Raw genomic sequence first — 17,535 nt, 5'->3', positions numbered from 1 at the left:
AATTTGATCCGAAACAAGTGGTTCCTGTTTCATGAATTAAAAGCTTTTCACCAGGACCACAGTACATCCCCCCTGATTTAACTTATGCAAAATTCGTGCTCTGACCTAGCTGGCGATGCTACAGGTGGCGGAGTGGTGGTTGTGGTTGTGGTTGTAGTGGTGGTGGTGGTAGTTGTGGTGGCACGGGTGAGGTTGTAGCTCCAATATCTACCGTAGTTGTGATGCTGCTGCTGTTCCGCTTCATCTGCGAATCAACTTAATATTTAATGAGGGAAATTTTTGCGTAGCAACACTGAGAACAGTTAAGAATTAGTAATAAGAATAATTATTTTTTATTTCTATAAGTACATGAAACAACTAATACAGACCACAGCTACAGTAGACTAACACCCAAGTACCTACTTACTGCTAGGTGAACAGGAACGACAAGTGGAAGGAAATGTGCTCAATGTTTGTACCCGTGCCGGGGATCGATTCTGGACTCCTCAGTATGTGAGCTGAGGACGTTATCAACCAAACCACCGAAGACAGGTGTACAGTGTGGTAATAGTATTACCACACTGTACATCTACAACACCTCTTATCCACATCTACATAAGTTCAGTCTGGTAGTATGTCTCGCGATTAACGGACAGAGGATCGAGCCTTCACTAGGCCTTGCGCTGGATAAATAACCCACATGGATTTAATGTGTAGAGATTCGAACCCCTTCCATGGGTTAACTCCAGGATGTCAGACAGGAGAAGGTGCGTGTGTCACCACCAGGAAGTAGACAAACACATTGGCTTAGTAATTAACGTTAAATATAATCTACACCTACCTATTCGCGTGGTATCCCAGGAGCAGTAGATTCTGGCAGAGTTGTTCCTGAAGGTGTTGAGAACAACGTCGACGGAAGCCTGGTGGGAGGAGGTGAGGGCTAAACTGGGTCCCTCCCGCCCGCAGTACCTGCAGCACGACATGATTTTAATATGAACACGAGCCAATAAAATGGAACGAACCTAACCACAGTATATTAAATGCGTTGAGACAAACGTTATTCAGTGTAAATATGGTATGATGTTAACAAGAGCAAACATAAAGAAGAGGAGGTATAAAGATGGCTAGACAAACATGGCTGACGAAGACGGCTATGTATAAAATTGTAACAGATAAGAACAGCTGTATAGCCATTGTGGCTTAGCGCTTCTTTTTGATTATTATTATAATCAGATAAGAACAAGTACGTGGATGCAAACACGGCCGGACATAAACAGGGAAAACACAAATAGGCATAAATAATTAGACGTAAACACTCTGCACCCTAAACATATCAACAAACTCAGAAAAGTAATTGATTTAAATAGTTTTCAAACCCACCTTGACCAGCCAGCATCGTTGATTCTGATGGCTAGGTGATCGCGTAGACACTGTTCAGACTTGCGGATACGGAAATCCTTGCACTCCAGCTTCCAGTGACTCCCAGCAGGAGTCTGAGGCAAACATGAATTAGGCTGAGATGACATTTCATAGAGGAGTAATTGATGGGAAACTGAAAAATTGGACAACTTTTGCAACATTCCCCAATGCTGTAAGCGTTTTAATTTTTCAGTGGATGGGAAGGCATCTAATGGGTGATCTGAAGTGACTGCGAGGAAAGAAGAGATTCATAAGATATTGGTGATTAGAGACGACAAAAGTAGTCTGGGGTAATGAAGTCCATAGATGACTGGCTTCAAAAAACAGTGGGTGTATGTAAGAGTTGGATCAAGTATTAATGGGTGAGGCGCTTATTCTGGGGAAGGGGGGTAAGGAGGAGGAGGATTCTCCTTAGACAAAGATGAAGGAATCCATTCTCAGTCCTGCGAATAATAATGGGTTCCTACCTTGAACCTCCAGAAGCAGGAAGTCTTGCCACCTGTCTTACGCGGGTATCCAGGGCTGGAGAATCTTCCTTTCTCCTCCCTCACCTTACCTCCACACCCGCTCCGGAAGGCAGAAACCTGTAACCGTGGTTAACTTAATTCAAGAGATTCTTTCGTCAGGGTCAGGAGAGCTTGGTCGGTATCTTTTCACAGAAACGTCTCCACCATCATACAGTCTATAAAAGTGTGTTTTATGTCCATACAACAATTTCTAACTAAGTATATTTGTCCTATGCCTGATGTCCACTAAATATGTCTAGCGGTAGATACATGTTTGGTCTAATGTATTTTAACTGCCAATAATACCCTATTGCAGATGGTAGGGCAGTGCAGTTACACATCAATTTTATTTTTGTTACTGGGATTTTTTCCCAAATTTATCCCTAGTTCTACTTCTGTATCCAAATGGCAAGATTGTTGAACACATTGATGTCAAAACCTTTAGCACATCCCATTAAAATAAGCCTCAGTGAACTCAAGTATGAATTATAACACATAATTAGCAAAGGAAAACTTGAAACTCGAAATTAATTCTTTACCTTAATTACAAAATATTCCTTTGGTCTCTTTGCACTGCTTCCTTCCACAGGTTGACTTGGCACCGCTGGCCTCTGCTCGTCTATGGGATGTTTATATCCAAAGTTCTTCATGGGGGTATACGGATGCTTCCCGCCGCCATGAATATTGGGTTTGGTGGGCTTTTGAGGAATAATTTCATTACGTCCTCGAGAGTGATAAGGGATGGTATCCAGCGCCTTGCGTGGTAGTGCGGGGACTTTTCTGCCAGAGCTGGGACGCTTATGGTTAGTGATAGTGACTCTGTATTGCTGTCTACGTGAATTATTACGACCGCGGGTGATATGGTATCGCGCGCGATGGTTCTTTTGGCGGCCATTGCTCCGGCGGTCAGTTTCTGACTCCGCCTGAGGGGACCTCGGGTGTCTCTCAGTCGACTCTCCTGGAGAAGCATTAATCAACTCGCTGAGGAATTTAATTCGCTTTGATTTCTTGGGCTTTTTCGAATTTTTCTTCTTATGACGTTGAAGAGTTTCCTGCACCGTTATCGGCTCTTCCATGTAGTGGATAATATCAGTATTGTTTATCCCGTCGTGGCTGATGAAATTGGAGTTAATCCAGGAGGGTTCACCAACACTGAGAAGTCTGACAGTCTTTGCTTTGGGATGGTCTGATACGGCCCCATATGTCTTGCTCTCTAGATCGTACACATAACGATCACCATCCACTAGCAGGTTGTGGCTGACAGGGAGATCTGAGAAGCTATCTGTAGACGCATTTAGATGTCTGTAGAAACGTCGACTATTGGACTGTTGGTATTGATAATAACGCCTTCTGCTCTGCGTGGGCTGCTTGCGGCTCCTCTCTGTCTGGGACTGATTATTTCCCTGTCTTTTGAGTTGATATAATCGTTGTAGGGCCTTGATCCGCTCTAGTTTCTCGGCTCTAGTGGATGCCAAAGGTCTTCTGGGGTAAGGACGTGACGATGGATGTGTTCTGTTTCTGTTGTTAGAGTTAAGATTTTGAAATGCATTGCTTCTGGGGTCTTTCCCTCCGGTCTTCACTTTTAGACCGCCGGTTTTGCTGTTCCTGTATTCAATATCCACCTCAGAGAACGTTGTTTTCCATAACTTTGTTCTGGGTGTCCGTCCACAGAACCTAGAAATAGATGACGTTCATGTGTCAAAATCTATGTTACACATACACAGATGGACAGGAGAGATAGGGGGGATAGGATAACGACATATAAAATATTGAGAGGAATTGACAGGGGAAGGGGGGGATAGGGACAGGATGTTTGAGATGGGTCACAACAACAAAGGGTCACAACTGGAAGTTAAAAACTCAGATGAGTCACAGGGATGTTAGGAAGCATTTCTTCAGACATAGTTGTCAGGAAGTGGAACAATCTGGAGTGATATAATGGAGGCAAAATGCATACATAGCTTTAAGAAGAGATACGATAAAGCTCATGGAGCAGGGAGAGAGTGAGCCTAGTAGCGACCAGCGCAGAGGCGGGGCCAGGAGCTGTGAATCGACCCCTGCAACCACAAATAGGTGAGCGCGCGCGCACAAATTTTAATATAAATCAATGGTGAAATGTTTGAGAATCTCTTAGCGATATATTTTAGTTCCAAATCTTTACTACCTATGGACAGGAAACAAAATAATAATAATAATAGTAATATTATCATTAATCATATGGAAGCGTTAAACCCGTAGAAATCGTGTAGCGCCTGGGAGGGAGTAAGAAGCATTTAGGTCCGATCCGCGGAAGGTGAGAGCAGGTCCAGATCTTTGGATCAAGAACCTCTCCCCGGCATCATTGCTCCTCCCTGGAAAGGGGCATTAGTTGAAACTGTCTTGGGTTGGAGTCTACATAAGTTTAGGTACAGCTACACATAACTAAATTACCCACCCGGATAACCCAAGAAAGTCAACCAAAGTGACTTCCATTGTGGTCCTTGTAGTATCTCCTGAACTGTCATCTACAGTTGCTAGATTTCTATATACATCACATCAGGAAAGTCAAGTAGGTCATAAATGGAATACTACACTTGCAATATATTTCCCTAGATAATGGGTACTTAATAAATTGTGTGTAGATTGACCCAGGGTCTCAATGGTTACAAGGGTAAGTTACCCCAGAGAGAGAAGTTTTCTTTTTCTTCCAAAGAAAACGAACTTAGGGTGATCTATTTTAAATTTAGTGAATGCTTATTAAGTTCGTTCAGGTATACACAAACACAGTTGTTACATAGATTATTATATATAACAGAATATATGTAAACCTGGGATAACCCAAAAAAAGTCAGTGACGTATCTCCATTGGGGTCATTTTAATACCTTATTATCATACTATATAGGAAATATACTAGGAATAAGGTAGAATGATAGAATGAGTTATTAACGCTGTTTTACCAGTTTGTTATATTGACCTCTGACCTGTTACAATATCAAATAAGTTGCTTTTTTTACTAGGTCACAATCTTCGCTACTCATTACACAAATTTATTTTCTTCTGAGTGTTTCTTACTGTGTGGATGCTGCATTTTTTCCACCTCAAAAGTACAGGCCGTCTGCATAATATGTCATTCAGGAATACACAAATACAGTTACATTATCATATATAGCAGCGCATCACATGGGGAAACTACTGCAATAATGGTTATAATGGTAACCATGGTTTTTAAAGGAGTGGAGGGGTAAGCCAGTTGAAGGCCTCGGTCAGATGACTAAAAGCTCCAGCTGTGGGTCATCATATGACTAAGACCCACGTCGGGAAATACTTGTCCTGTTTCCTGACAAATATACCTACCACCTGGTTTAGCGCTTCTTTTTATTATAATAATATACTTACCATCACATGGGGGGCCATCTCAAATCATGCCTAAAAACTCAAGGTTTTCGAAATGATTCAAAGTGGGGGCGTCGACCCCCCGAAACCCTCTCCACGTATACACCAGGTAAACGCCAGAAAAGGATAATTTCATCACTAATACAGTGTTTATAATATACATGCTGAGCTATGTACCCTTGCTAGTGTATATACATTGAGGCTCTCAAGGCATACACATCAAGAAATATTCTAATCAGAATATACATCCAATGTATTGCCTCGGTGTTTAAGCTGTGAACATGACTCAAGAAATCGTAATGACACGATTGCAAACAAACCATACCCCCGGCCGGGATTGAACCCGCGGTCATGGAGTCTCAAAACTGTGGCTAGCTGGTCTAGTGGCTAACGCGACGGGCTGGAGTTTTGAGACTCTACGACCGCGGGTTCAATCCCGGCCGGGGGTATGGTTTAAGCTGTGATTAGAATGTTGAGGTGCAGGGTTGGGGTAGGATAGATCAGTGCAAAAGGTTGTTGGTAGACAGGAAGAGAGGTAAGAAAGGTTAAGTGACCTGACCACTTTGGGTGAGCTTCAAGAGAGTCGTTTTTGTCACATAGTGACTGTTACATATCATTTTACAGAAGCTTTATACTTTATTATATAAACTCTTTTTGAAAGTTGGTATGTACATTTCCTGACATTACGAGGTTATATATATTCCAATAGCTGTAATGTCTCTTGTGTATATATCCTCTGAGATTTCTCAAATCTTGTTCTATGAATTAAAGTATAATTGACTGGTGTACAGGTTACATGCAGCCTCAGTGACCAACTTTAAGCACAATAACAAGTCACTGATGGGTTATATGTAAAGATGGATATGAGGGAGTTTAATGCGGTAGTGGCTCGAGCATCTGGCAGAGGAGCTAAGATCTGAGGAGGTGGAAACAAAATCTTTTTGGGATTTAACATGCTGTTGGAGTGTAAGCAAGGTAGCGTTTATATAAGGCTTCAGATAATCTCATTAGCCGGGCTCGAGCAGGTAGGAATTACAGCGCGCTCGCTGAAGCATAAGTAGGGCTGTTACAGTTTGGTTGGTCATTCGAATTGTGATGTCCATGAAATTTTGGAAAAACAGCTATGGAATGAGTGATAATAAATGTGTTTCCTTTACCCTTGACAGGAAATTTCCAATGTATCAAAAAGCATAAAGTGTATAAACTTAAGATACGTTATAGTAATATAAGAGATAAATTATATGGACATGACAAAGGATATTTGTTATATTAGAGGGTTTCGGGGGTCAACGCCCCCGCGGCCCGGTCTGAGATCAGGCCTCACGGTGGATCAGGGTCTGATCAACCAGGCTGTTACTACTGGCCGCACGCAAGCTGACGTACGAACCACAACCCGTTTGGTCAGGTACAGACTTCAGGTGCCTGTCCAGTGTTTTCTTAAAGACAGTCAAGGGGGATTACCAGTAGACCCCTATGTAGGCTGAGAGGCAGTTGAGCAGTCTTGGACCCCGGACACTTAGTGTTCTCTCTCAATGTACTCGTGGCGCCCCTGTTTTTCATTGGGGGAATGTTGCATCTCCTGCCGAGTCTTTTGCTTTCATAGGGAGTGATTTTCGTGTGCAGGTTTGGTACCAATCCTTCTAGGACCTTCTAAGTGTATATTATCATGTCTCTCGCCTGCGTTCCAGGGAATACAGATCAAGGACCTTCAACCGTTACCAGTAATTTAGGTGCCTTATCGCACTTATGTGTGCCGTGAAAGTTCTTTGTACACTCTCCAGGTCTGCAATGTCGCCAGCCTTGAAGGGGGCCGTTAGTGTACAGCAGTATTCCAGCCTAGAGAGCACAAGCGATTTGAAGAGAACCATCATGGGCTTGGCGTCCCTAGTTTGGAAGGTTCTCGTTATCCGTCCTACCATTTTCCCAGTTACGTGCATGCTGTAACAGTGGTACAAAGGTATCTATCAAACAGCCGTTACTCTTATACAAAGGTACTGTTACCTCCCTCCTGGCGTTCTTTATGACGTGTTTATTACCCTTTTCGTGGCTATTTTATGTGACAATCAAATCTTTTATTTGTTGCTTCACCTTATTTTCTTTGTCATTTTATACACCTCTGCCAGCGCTAACTACCCCCCCCCTACCACAATTCTTCCCTTCTACCACCTCACAAGCTCACTACAACCATCCTACTAAATCAGCCCTCCAATCACCATCCTACAAACACCCAGCCACCATTCTACCAGTACCACATCAACAACTTTCCTCCACCCTTCATACTTCCTAATAGCAACCTACCACCATCTACCACCATCGTGCCACTACCTACCAGCAAACTACCAGCCTTGAGCAACTGGGCAGTACCCAACCTTCGCTGTTCACCTTCAACGCACGAACTTAAAATGCTCATTAATTTTCAATTCACAGTCCTGTATACTTTTTTTTAATCAGTATTTTTGCGTACGTCTTTGTTTTAAATTTTTTTTAAGTGTCAGCTTTCGTATGTTAGATGATATGAAGGTCCCAGGATCGAAATGCTTGCCAGTACGTCCTAGTGTTTGCGCACGTTTCTCGAACCAGGTTCCTTGATGCTGGTGTCCACGAGAGGGGTTCCTTGATGCCGGTTTCCACGAGAGAGGTTCCTTGATGCTGGTTTCCACGAGAGAGGTTCCTTGATGCTGGTTTCCACGAGAGGTTCCTTGATGCTGGTTTCCACGAGAGGGGTTCCTTGATGCTGGTTTCCACGAGAGAGGTTCCTTGATGCTGGTTTCCACGAGAGAGGTTCCTTGATGCTGGTTTCCACGAGAGAGGTTCCTTGATGCTGGTTTCCACGAGAGGTTCCTTGATGCTGGTTTCCACGAGAGAGGTTCCTTGATGCTGGTTTCCACGAGAGAGGTTCCTTGATGCTGGTGTCCACGAGAGAGGTTCCTTGATGCTGGTGTCCACGAGAGGGGTTCCTTGATGCTGGTTTCCACGAGAGAGGTTCCTTGATGCTGGTTTCCACGAGAGAGGTTCCTTGATGCTGGTGTCCACGAGAGGGGTTCCTTGATGCTGTGTTTCCTTGATGCTGGTTTCCACGAGAGGGGTTCCTTGATGCTGGTGTCCACGAGAGGGGTTCCTTGATGCTGGTGTCCACGAGAGAGGTTCCTTGAAGCTGGTGTCCAAGAGAGTGGTTCCTTGAAGCTGGTGTCCACGAGAGGGGTTCCTTGATGCTGGTTTCCACGAGAGGGGTTCCTTGATGCTGGTGTCCACGAGAGGGGTTCCTTGATGCTGGTTTCCACGAGAGAGGTTCCTTGATGCTGGTGAAGGGTTCTCGAGAGTCACTTAAAGTTTTGCATCCTTTCCTAGGTTCAAACCTGATTACCTCCCCTTCGACTCCTATCTATTTAGCGATTCCCTATGAATATAAAAATCTTTGTCTGCCCTCGAGTTTTTTTTTTTTTTGACTGGGTGGATTCCTCTTCTGTTTATTAGCAAATATTTCAAGTTGCATCTTCCAACTGTCCTTCATTTGTTTCCTGCTTCAGTAATGGCGTCACCTTCAGAACCGTGTTCATTTCCCGCTTCCACAATGTTTTCTATTATTTATTCTCACGAAGATTAAAAAAATAATTTCTGGTATCATTTATTCTTTTTAATGAACAGCGAAGATTTTTACCCGGATGAAATAACGTATTATCGATAACTATGTAAACAAATTTAAGTTGTACTAAAAGATTTTGCTGGGGTTTGAATCTACATAGAGCGAAACATTGTCCTATTATATGCTTGTTTTTGCAAGGTTTTGCCTCTTTATTATTCACTATCAGCTGTATAATCCTCCGGGTTTAGCGCTTCCCCCTTGATTATAATAATAATATTCACTATCAGAGTCTTTCTTGTTTCGCTTGGTGACCTGAATACCTCCACGTCTGAGAGCAACACTGGTATACGTGTTGCCATGAAACATTAATATTAGCCATGAAAGAACACTCTCACTGCCCTTGTGTCATGCAGTACACCTCTAGTGTACGAAAACTGAAAATATGACTTCCGTGTGGATTCTCTCAGGACACTGCGGGAGAGTTGAGTACTGTGACTTCTCTGAGAACATAATAGTCTTAGACAGTAGCAAACTCTCTAAAATACGAGTGAATTATATACGAATTGGTTACACAGTGTAAGAAACACGTCGACCGTTAGTAATCTTAACACGTGTAACCAGAATTCAGCGCATGGAAGTTAAATTTAACAAAAGTGTCTGGTATTTAACACAAGTGTTTGTACAATGGACAGGGATATTAGAATTTAGGCCAGCGGTGCTGAGGATTCAATTTTCCTGACTCACGTCTCTCAGTAATCGCCTTGATGTCCCAGAATAAGTACAATTCAGCTTGTACAGCCAGAATTTTTCTCGGTGTGATTTAGTGTCAACAAAGCAAGCAACACAGGGGATCAAAGCACATGCAATCGTTGATGCAACGTTGGGAGCAACACCTTGTCTTTGATAAGTTCCGAGAGTTTTTCCAGCTCCATGGGTTACGAACCCGGCGATGGGCCAGGCTCATAACCCATTGAGACACTTCTTAATTTATAAGACGTTTCAGAAAGTTAGAGCAAGAGGTAAGCATGTTCAGTTTTGTTCAACTTGAACACCCGTCACGCACCATGTTTTACCGTGTCATACGACATCACATAGAATGAAATTTCTCAGCCTGAGTTAGGTGACTTCAGTTGGGGAATGAGGGTATCGTCATGCAGTTCAGACTTATTACCTTGCTTTAATACACACACACACACACACACACACACACACACACACACACACACACGAAGCTCTTAGACCCACTTGGCAAGCGGCCTGGTATAGCCCTGGTCTGCTGACAGCCCTGGCAGAATCTGCAGTCTGCTACCGATGCAGCGACGGGACCTGGGCAGACTTAGTCTGACTATCTCCACCAACACACCGTGTCCTGCCGGAGCCTGGAGGAGAAGAATTAAAGTCAGTTATTTCTTTACATTTGGTTGAAGCTCGATACTCGTACACAGAGTGAAAAGAGAGACAACAGAACAGGGAGAAGTATCTCTCCTTGCATTGCTTAATCAAATATTACGACCTGATAAAGCTCCCTGTAGAGGTTTAATAACATTTACAAAGGGCCATACTTTGAGTAATGGAAAAATAAACACGTAAACAGTATAATGTGATCCTTTATTGACAACATTACCCCACACAGTGGACATTATCAAGTCACAAACAGATCTGATATGTTTGTGACTTGATAAAGCCCACTGTGGGCGGAACGTTGTCAAAAAAGGATCACATCATACTGCTTACATGTTCATTTTTCCATTGTGTCGGCATTTTATACCATTTACTTCCATTCTTTAAGTAATAACTTAAAGGCAACTATGGTAAACCAGCTCTACATATTTAACTATACTTTTCCAGTACCTATAATTCATATAAGAGTTAGGTTTTATAGTCTACGAGTATAAGTTACACGGTGGGGAAACAGTCAACTGCGTCTCAGTTATACTCCACCACATAGGGTAATGAAATATGCGATTACCATACACTGTGTTTTAATAAATGGTTTAGAAAACCGACGCTGTATAGCCCTTGTGGCTTAGCGCTTCTTTTTGATTATAATAATAATAATTAGAAAACCGACGAGTTGATAAATGAGATAAATGATGATAAACAAGACGCAAGTGTCTTGTTTATCACCATGTACTGTGTGAGTGTGTGTGTGTGTTCGGGATAATGCAGATGATAGTGTATGTAGGCAGCCAGGGAAAGTGATGGTGTTGGTGGATGGTTGTGGTTAATGGTATTGGTGGTCGATGGTAGTTGCCATGGTGATTGTAGCTGGTGGTCTTGATTTGTGATTGTGGTGGCGGTGATTTCTCGGTTGACTGAGGAAGTGATGACATTTGTGCTGATGGTAGTTGGTGTTGCGTGTAGTATAAGATAGATCTGGGTTATTCTTCAACTCATTCCCGCGCACAAATTAGTAAGTAACTCGGTCAGGGACTTCCTATAAATTAAAAATGTGCAGTTTACCATTTTCTTTTACATAATATTGAAGTCTTCTTTTAAAGCAAACAATAGAGACGTATTTCGAGTTTGTTTAAATGATTATTAACAATACGTGTTCTATTGAAAGTTACACGGCGCCTTTGGCCTAACCTCACTCAGTCCCCGTCCTTCCAAAGGTGACGCGTTGACCCACAAACTGTAAGAGACTCGGTGTATTGCGAGAGTTACTAACCTCGTCTCTGAAGCCTCTTAAGCAAGAAGGAATAATTATATTCTGAGAGATAGTGACGGTTGTCTCCTGGTTAGACTGGGCGAGGTTTGTTAGGAATCAGGACAAGTGTTTCCTGACGCTGGTCTATGACAACCCGCAGCTGGAGGTTCTGGTCTTCTGACCGAGGCCTTCCACTGGCTTACCGGTCCACCCCTTTATAAAAAATAGTTATGATTATAACGATTAGATCACTTTTTATCAGTCTCCAGGAATCTTTGATAATACAAACCTGGAATATTGTACACCTGCCTAGTTAGTCGTCTGCAAGGATGAAGATTTGTTAAATTCAAGATAGATGTAATTTTGGACTCTTTTTTAACAAGTTAAAATAGGAGTTTTAAAAACAAATCCAGATTACTTTTTTTTCCCCTCCCGCATTTTCTTTTGAGAATAAAAATATTTTACGAAATATTTAATGTTTTCATTTCTTTTTCCCTTTCATCTCCTCACAACAAAAGCCCAAAATAATTCTATCTGCAAACTGACAGCTCCTGAAATCAACCAATATCCTGAGCTCGTTGTTGAGGCAGCAGCTACAATTTGTGATCAGTTATCAAGTAATTACCATGTTCCATTTATTACTATCATTATCACTTCTGCGTCCAAGGAAGGGATGGATATACCATTATTGTTCTCGTGATGATCTTAGAAATCAGTGAAGACGGATATGGCAGCGGCCTCTTTATCTATCCTTCTGTCTCTTGTTTCTTGTTTATTTTCAGGACTTTTCATCGTTGGTACACAAACTTTCCTGTGCTCTCACTGCAACAATTTTATTATTAATGTTGTGGGAGTTCGAACACACACAACGGATTAAAAGTCAGATTGCAAACCAAAATGTATCGACCAGGGAACTCTCTCTCTCTCTCTCTCCTCTCCTCTCCTCTCCTCTCCTCTCCTCTCCTCCCTCCAGAGTGAAACTCTGCACTTTTGGGAGGTGACAATGTTTCACCCTTAGAACAAAATATTACTCTCCAAGAAATGTCCTGGTCAGTTTCTTGAAGTGTCTGCACACTAAAAGAAGTCATAATTCTGAGAACAGATCATATGTTTATTTAGTAATGTCTTTAGTTTACGCCGTTATTATACCCATAGATGATAACGAACATAAATTCTGATGTTTCAAGAAGTTATAAATTCTTAGGAAAAAAGTTATGTATTGTATACTGTAAATTAGAATTCACTGACTAAAATGCAAAATTCTCATTTTTACCTCTCCATTATCAAGAAAATTTGATTTTGACATTGTTAGGATTTTCCATCAATATTCGCAATATTTGCTTTACCCCACAAGGGAGGTTCCTTGATGCTGGTGACGGGCTCTTGATCTAGGGAATTGGATCTGTGCTCCGGTTCCTTGAATTAAGCCTGAATACCTTCCATCCCCCCACAGGCGCTGTATAATTCTACGGGTTTAGCGCCCCCCCCCATGATTATAATAATATCCTGTTGAGAGAACTGTGGTCTGCTTCCTAATAACCTTCATGGACAATATCAGCTTCTTTCTCGCAGATAAATGATTCTTAGTTACGGCGATTATTTTTACTAATGATATATTTTGCCCACGCAAGGGTTAGTTAGCGTGGGTCTGAAAGGTCAGCAGGAGGACCCACGGTGACCACAAATACAAGTTTTTATGTACCAATCTCACCCCTGTGCACCTAGTTGGGTCCATCTTGTTACGCCAGCCTGAAACAATAGTGAGAGCACTGACCCGCTAGTTTTAAAACTGGCTTGCTCTGGGTTTGGTTCCTGGGTTGTTTACAATCGTGTTATTACGATCTTAAGTGGCTTATGCTGAGATCTGCCTCTGTAAACAACTAAGGTCAGAGTGTTTGGCAAAGAATCACTAAAGTGTCTTCACAGTGTTGAAGGACAGGTGGTATGTGTACTCAACTTCCAGGTGGCTAGAGGTGTGCAAATTATCATAGTGGACGGTTTTTTTTCAGCTAAATTTAATACATGCGCAATTTGCTGCTACCTTGTTCTATATGATAAGTGGGAATGAAAGATATATATATACATAGCAAGTAAGTTAATTCAAGTATACACAGATAGTTGCACATATTATCATACATGGCAGCATATGTAAAGAGAACCTGTGATAACCCAAAAAAGTCAAGAGTGACTTATTTCCATTGGTATATATTTCCTTGTCATATTTCATCACAGGAGGGGATACATTGTGCTGAACTATCGGTATGATTGAAGAGGGAGAGGAGAGATGGTGAAAATGGTTTTGGTGATAGTGGTGGTGGTGAGAAAGAAAGTTTGGAGAGTGACTTTCGTCGTGTTGCTGAAATGTCCCGGTATGATAGTGACTTTCTTTGTACTCAACAAATCAAAATTATAATCACACATTGTAAACATTGGAAATAAATAGTCTTTATGTTAATCTTTACTGTGTGATGTTGGCAGAGTGGTAGACTGCAGGAGGTGAGGGAGGAGGATAGTGGTTGGGGCAGAGAAGGTAGTGGTTGGGGGCAGGGGAGGTTGTGGTGGGGGCAGGGGTATATAGGTTAAGTAAACAGTTGTGGGTGAGGCAACGAGGGAGGTATGATGCAGGTGTCAGCCTGCCCAGGTGCGGCAGTTGGCCTTGCTTATCCTACCCCGGGATACCCACCCTACCTCTCTCTCTCTCTCTCTCTCCCTCTCCCTCTCTTTAACACCTCTAAACACATCCCTACCCAATCCCCCTCCTAACTCTTATTCCTCTTAATCCCTCCTGTTCACTCATCCTCCATCATCAACTCTTACATATTCCCTCATACTTCCATCACTTAAACGTTATCATCCTGCAGCCTTCACCCGCTGCCTCACCCATCTCATCCACCCCGGCACCAGTGACTGATAAACCACTTCCCAGGTGTTCTTGCTTGCACACTTCCGGGACACACATCTTCCGCAGGTGGGCCTCTCCCTCCCTTCTCTCTCTCTCTCTCTCTCTCTCTCTCTCTCTCTCTCTCTCTCTCTCTCTCTCTCTCTCTCTCTCTCTCACACACACACACACACACACACACACACACACACACACACACACACACACACACACACACACACACACACACACACACATCTTGGCCACAAACAATATAACTGCATTGGTAAACGAAAGGTGCAGATTAGAGGGCAAGTGAGCGACCTGTGGAAGATGTTTGGCCCGGAAGTGTAACAACATAAAGACAAAGACACAGGTTCCAGAGCAAAGTTTTTATTGGGAATCCGATACTCTGTGTCGTGTTGTCAAGACATGATAAAGCCCTTACACAACAAAGCTTAGTCCAGTCAAAGTCTGTCTTTGTCTTCATTTGTCTTTGTAGATGAATGGTTCAGAGAACCGACATGTTGATAAATTAGACACATGTGCAACTCTTGGGTATCTTTTTTGAGGAAACGTTTCGCCACACAGTGGCTTCATCAGTCCATACAAAGGAGAATCTTGAAGAATAGGAGGAGAATGAGGTAATCAGTCCCTCAACCTTGAGTCGATGTGGTCAGTCCATCAATCTTGAATAGAATACGGCATACGTGCTGAGAAGGAGCTTATAAACCGTTGGCAGGAGAGGTTCAGAAGTCATAGGTCGTGTAACATTTGTTCAATGTTGAAGTAGGTCGTGCCCAAGAATTAGGCAAGCGAAGAATTCCCAAGTATTAAGATCCCAAGAAGTTGCAGTGTCTGACAGGTTTGTAGATGAATGGTTCAGAGAACCGACATGTTGATAAATTAGACACATGTGCAACTCTTGGGTATCTTTTTTGAGGAAACGTTTCGCCACACAGTGGCTTCATCAGTCCATACAAAGGAGAATCTTGAAGAATAGGAGGAGAATGAGGTAATCAGTCCCTCAACCTTGAGTCGATGTGGTCAGTCCATCAATCTTGAATAGAATACGGCATACGTGCTGAGAAGGAGCTTATAAACCGTTGGCAGGAGAGGTTCAGAAGTCATAGGTCGTGTAACATTTGTTCAATGTTGAAGTAGGTCGTGCCCAAGAATTAGGCAAGCGAAGAATTCCCAAGTATTAAGATCCCAAATGTTACACGACCTATGACTTCTGAACCTCTCCTGCCAACGGTTTATAAGCTCCTTCTCAGCACGTATGCCGTATTCTATTCAAGATTGATGGACTGACCACATCGACTCAAGGTTGAGGGACTGATTACCTCATTCTCCTCCTATTCTTCAAGATTCTCCTTTGTATGGACTGATGAAGCCACTGTGTGGCGAAACGTTTCCTCAAAAAAGATACCCAAGAGTTGCACATGTGTCTAATTTATCATTCATTTGTCTTCCTGAGGTACGCTAATTGTCTTCTCTGAGGATGAAGGTCCCCATTCCAGCTATAGAGGTGGTACTTCCCTAATATATATGTCGTGCCGAATAGGCAGAACTTGCGATCTTAGCTTAAATAGCAACGTTCATCTTGCCATATAGGACAAGGGAAAATTTGTGTATGCAATAATTTCGCCAAAATCATTCTGAACCTAACGAAAAAAATATATTTCACTGTGTTTGTTTAGTATTAAATTATTGTAAACAAATCTAAAATATATTTAGTTGGGTTAGGCTAAAATAAATTGTTCTTGTTATAATAAGGTTAGGTAAGTTTTCTAAGATTCTTTTGGTGCAAAATTAAAATTTTTTACATCAACATTAATGAAAAAAATATATCTTTAAACGTATAAGAGAAAATTTTAGAAAGGACTTAATTTTAAATGAGTTCTTGCTAATTGACCAGTTTTACATATTCGGCACGACATATATATATATAATATATATATATATATATCATTCATTAATATTTAGAAATTAAATATTTCATTAATGGTGAGCGTGTCTCAAGACGAACAAGTTATAAATATAAGAAACTAATTATTTTAATATTTACTTCATGTACACACAGAGAAAAATAGCAATAGTTGATAATTTTCCTTGAAGACTGTTCATAAATTCTGCCTCATAATTACTTGTATTGCGTCACCATTATTGCGCTGCGTCACCATTATTGCGCTGCGTCACCATTATTGCGCTGCGTCAACAGTATTGCGCTGCGTCACCATTATTGCGCTGCGTCACCAGTATTGCGCTGCGTCACCATTATTGCGCTGCGTCACCATTATTGCGCTGCGTCAACAGTATTGCGCTGCGTCACCATTATTGCACTGCGTCACCATTATTGCGCTGCGTCACCATTATTGTGCTGCGTCACCATTATTGCGCTGTGTCACCAGTATTGCGCTGCGTCACCAGTATTGCGCTGCGTCACCAGTATTGCGCTGCGTCACCATTATTGCGCTGCGTCACCATTATTGCGCTGCGTCACCAGTATTGCGCTGCGTCACCAGTATTGCGCTGCGTCACCAGTATTGCGCTGCGTCACCAGTATTGCGCTGCGTCACCATTATTGCGCTGCGTCACCATTATTGCGCTGCGTCACCATTATTGCGCTGCGTCACCAATATTGCGCTGCGTCACCAGTATTGCGCTGCGTCACCAGTATTGCGCTGCGTCACCAGTATTGCGCTGCGTCACCAGTATTGCGCTGCGTCACCAGTATTGTGCTGCGCAGTATTGCGCTGCGTCACCAGTATTGCGCTGCGTCACCAGTATTGCGCTGCGTCACCATTATTGCGCTGCGTCACCAGTGTTGCGCTGCGTCACCAGTATTGCGCTGCGTCACCAGTATTGCGCTGCGTCACCATTATTGCGCTGCGTCACCAGTATTGCGCTGCGTCACCAGTATTGCACTGCGTCACCAGTATTGCGCTGCGTCACCAGTATTGCGCTGCGTCACCATTATTGCGCTGCGTCACCATTATTGCGCTGCGTCACCAGTATTGCGCTGCGTCACCAGTATTGCGCTGCGTCACCAGTATTGCGCTGCATCACCAGTATTGCGCTGCGTCACCAGTATTGCGCTGCGTCGCCAGTATTGCGCTGCGTCACCAGTATTGCGCTGCGTCA

The 17,535-nt window shown here is 42.7% G+C and overlaps 1 protein-coding gene across 3 annotated transcripts in view; it reads right to left on the bottom strand.

Annotated features, from left to right (window-relative positions):
- LOC128695849 (uncharacterized) overlaps nucleotides 1-17,535 on the bottom strand; it is a 166,935-nt gene that overhangs the window by 10,390 nt on the left and 139,010 nt on the right. For all 3 annotated transcript variants that reach the window (XM_053786740.2, XM_053786738.2, XM_053786739.2), the window contains exons 5-10: nucleotides 10,106-10,239; nucleotides 2,444-3,578; nucleotides 1,866-1,982; nucleotides 1,360-1,472; nucleotides 821-948; nucleotides 106-244 (exon numbers count right to left, since the gene is read on the bottom strand). In XM_053786740.2, the coding sequence (XP_053642715.2) occupies nucleotides 106-244; nucleotides 821-948; nucleotides 1,360-1,472; nucleotides 1,866-1,982; nucleotides 2,444-3,578; nucleotides 10,106-10,239 (1,766 nt within the window). The remainder of the gene's footprint in view (nucleotides 1-105; nucleotides 245-820; nucleotides 949-1,359; nucleotides 1,473-1,865; nucleotides 1,983-2,443; nucleotides 3,579-10,105; nucleotides 10,240-17,535) is intronic.

Source organism: Cherax quadricarinatus, chromosome 41 (assembly GCF_038502225.1).
Source record: "Cherax quadricarinatus isolate ZL_2023a chromosome 41, ASM3850222v1, whole genome shotgun sequence".
Taxonomy (NCBI): domain Eukaryota; kingdom Metazoa; phylum Arthropoda; class Malacostraca; order Decapoda; family Parastacidae; genus Cherax; species Cherax quadricarinatus.
This window is presented reverse-complemented; position numbering and strand designations above follow the sequence as displayed.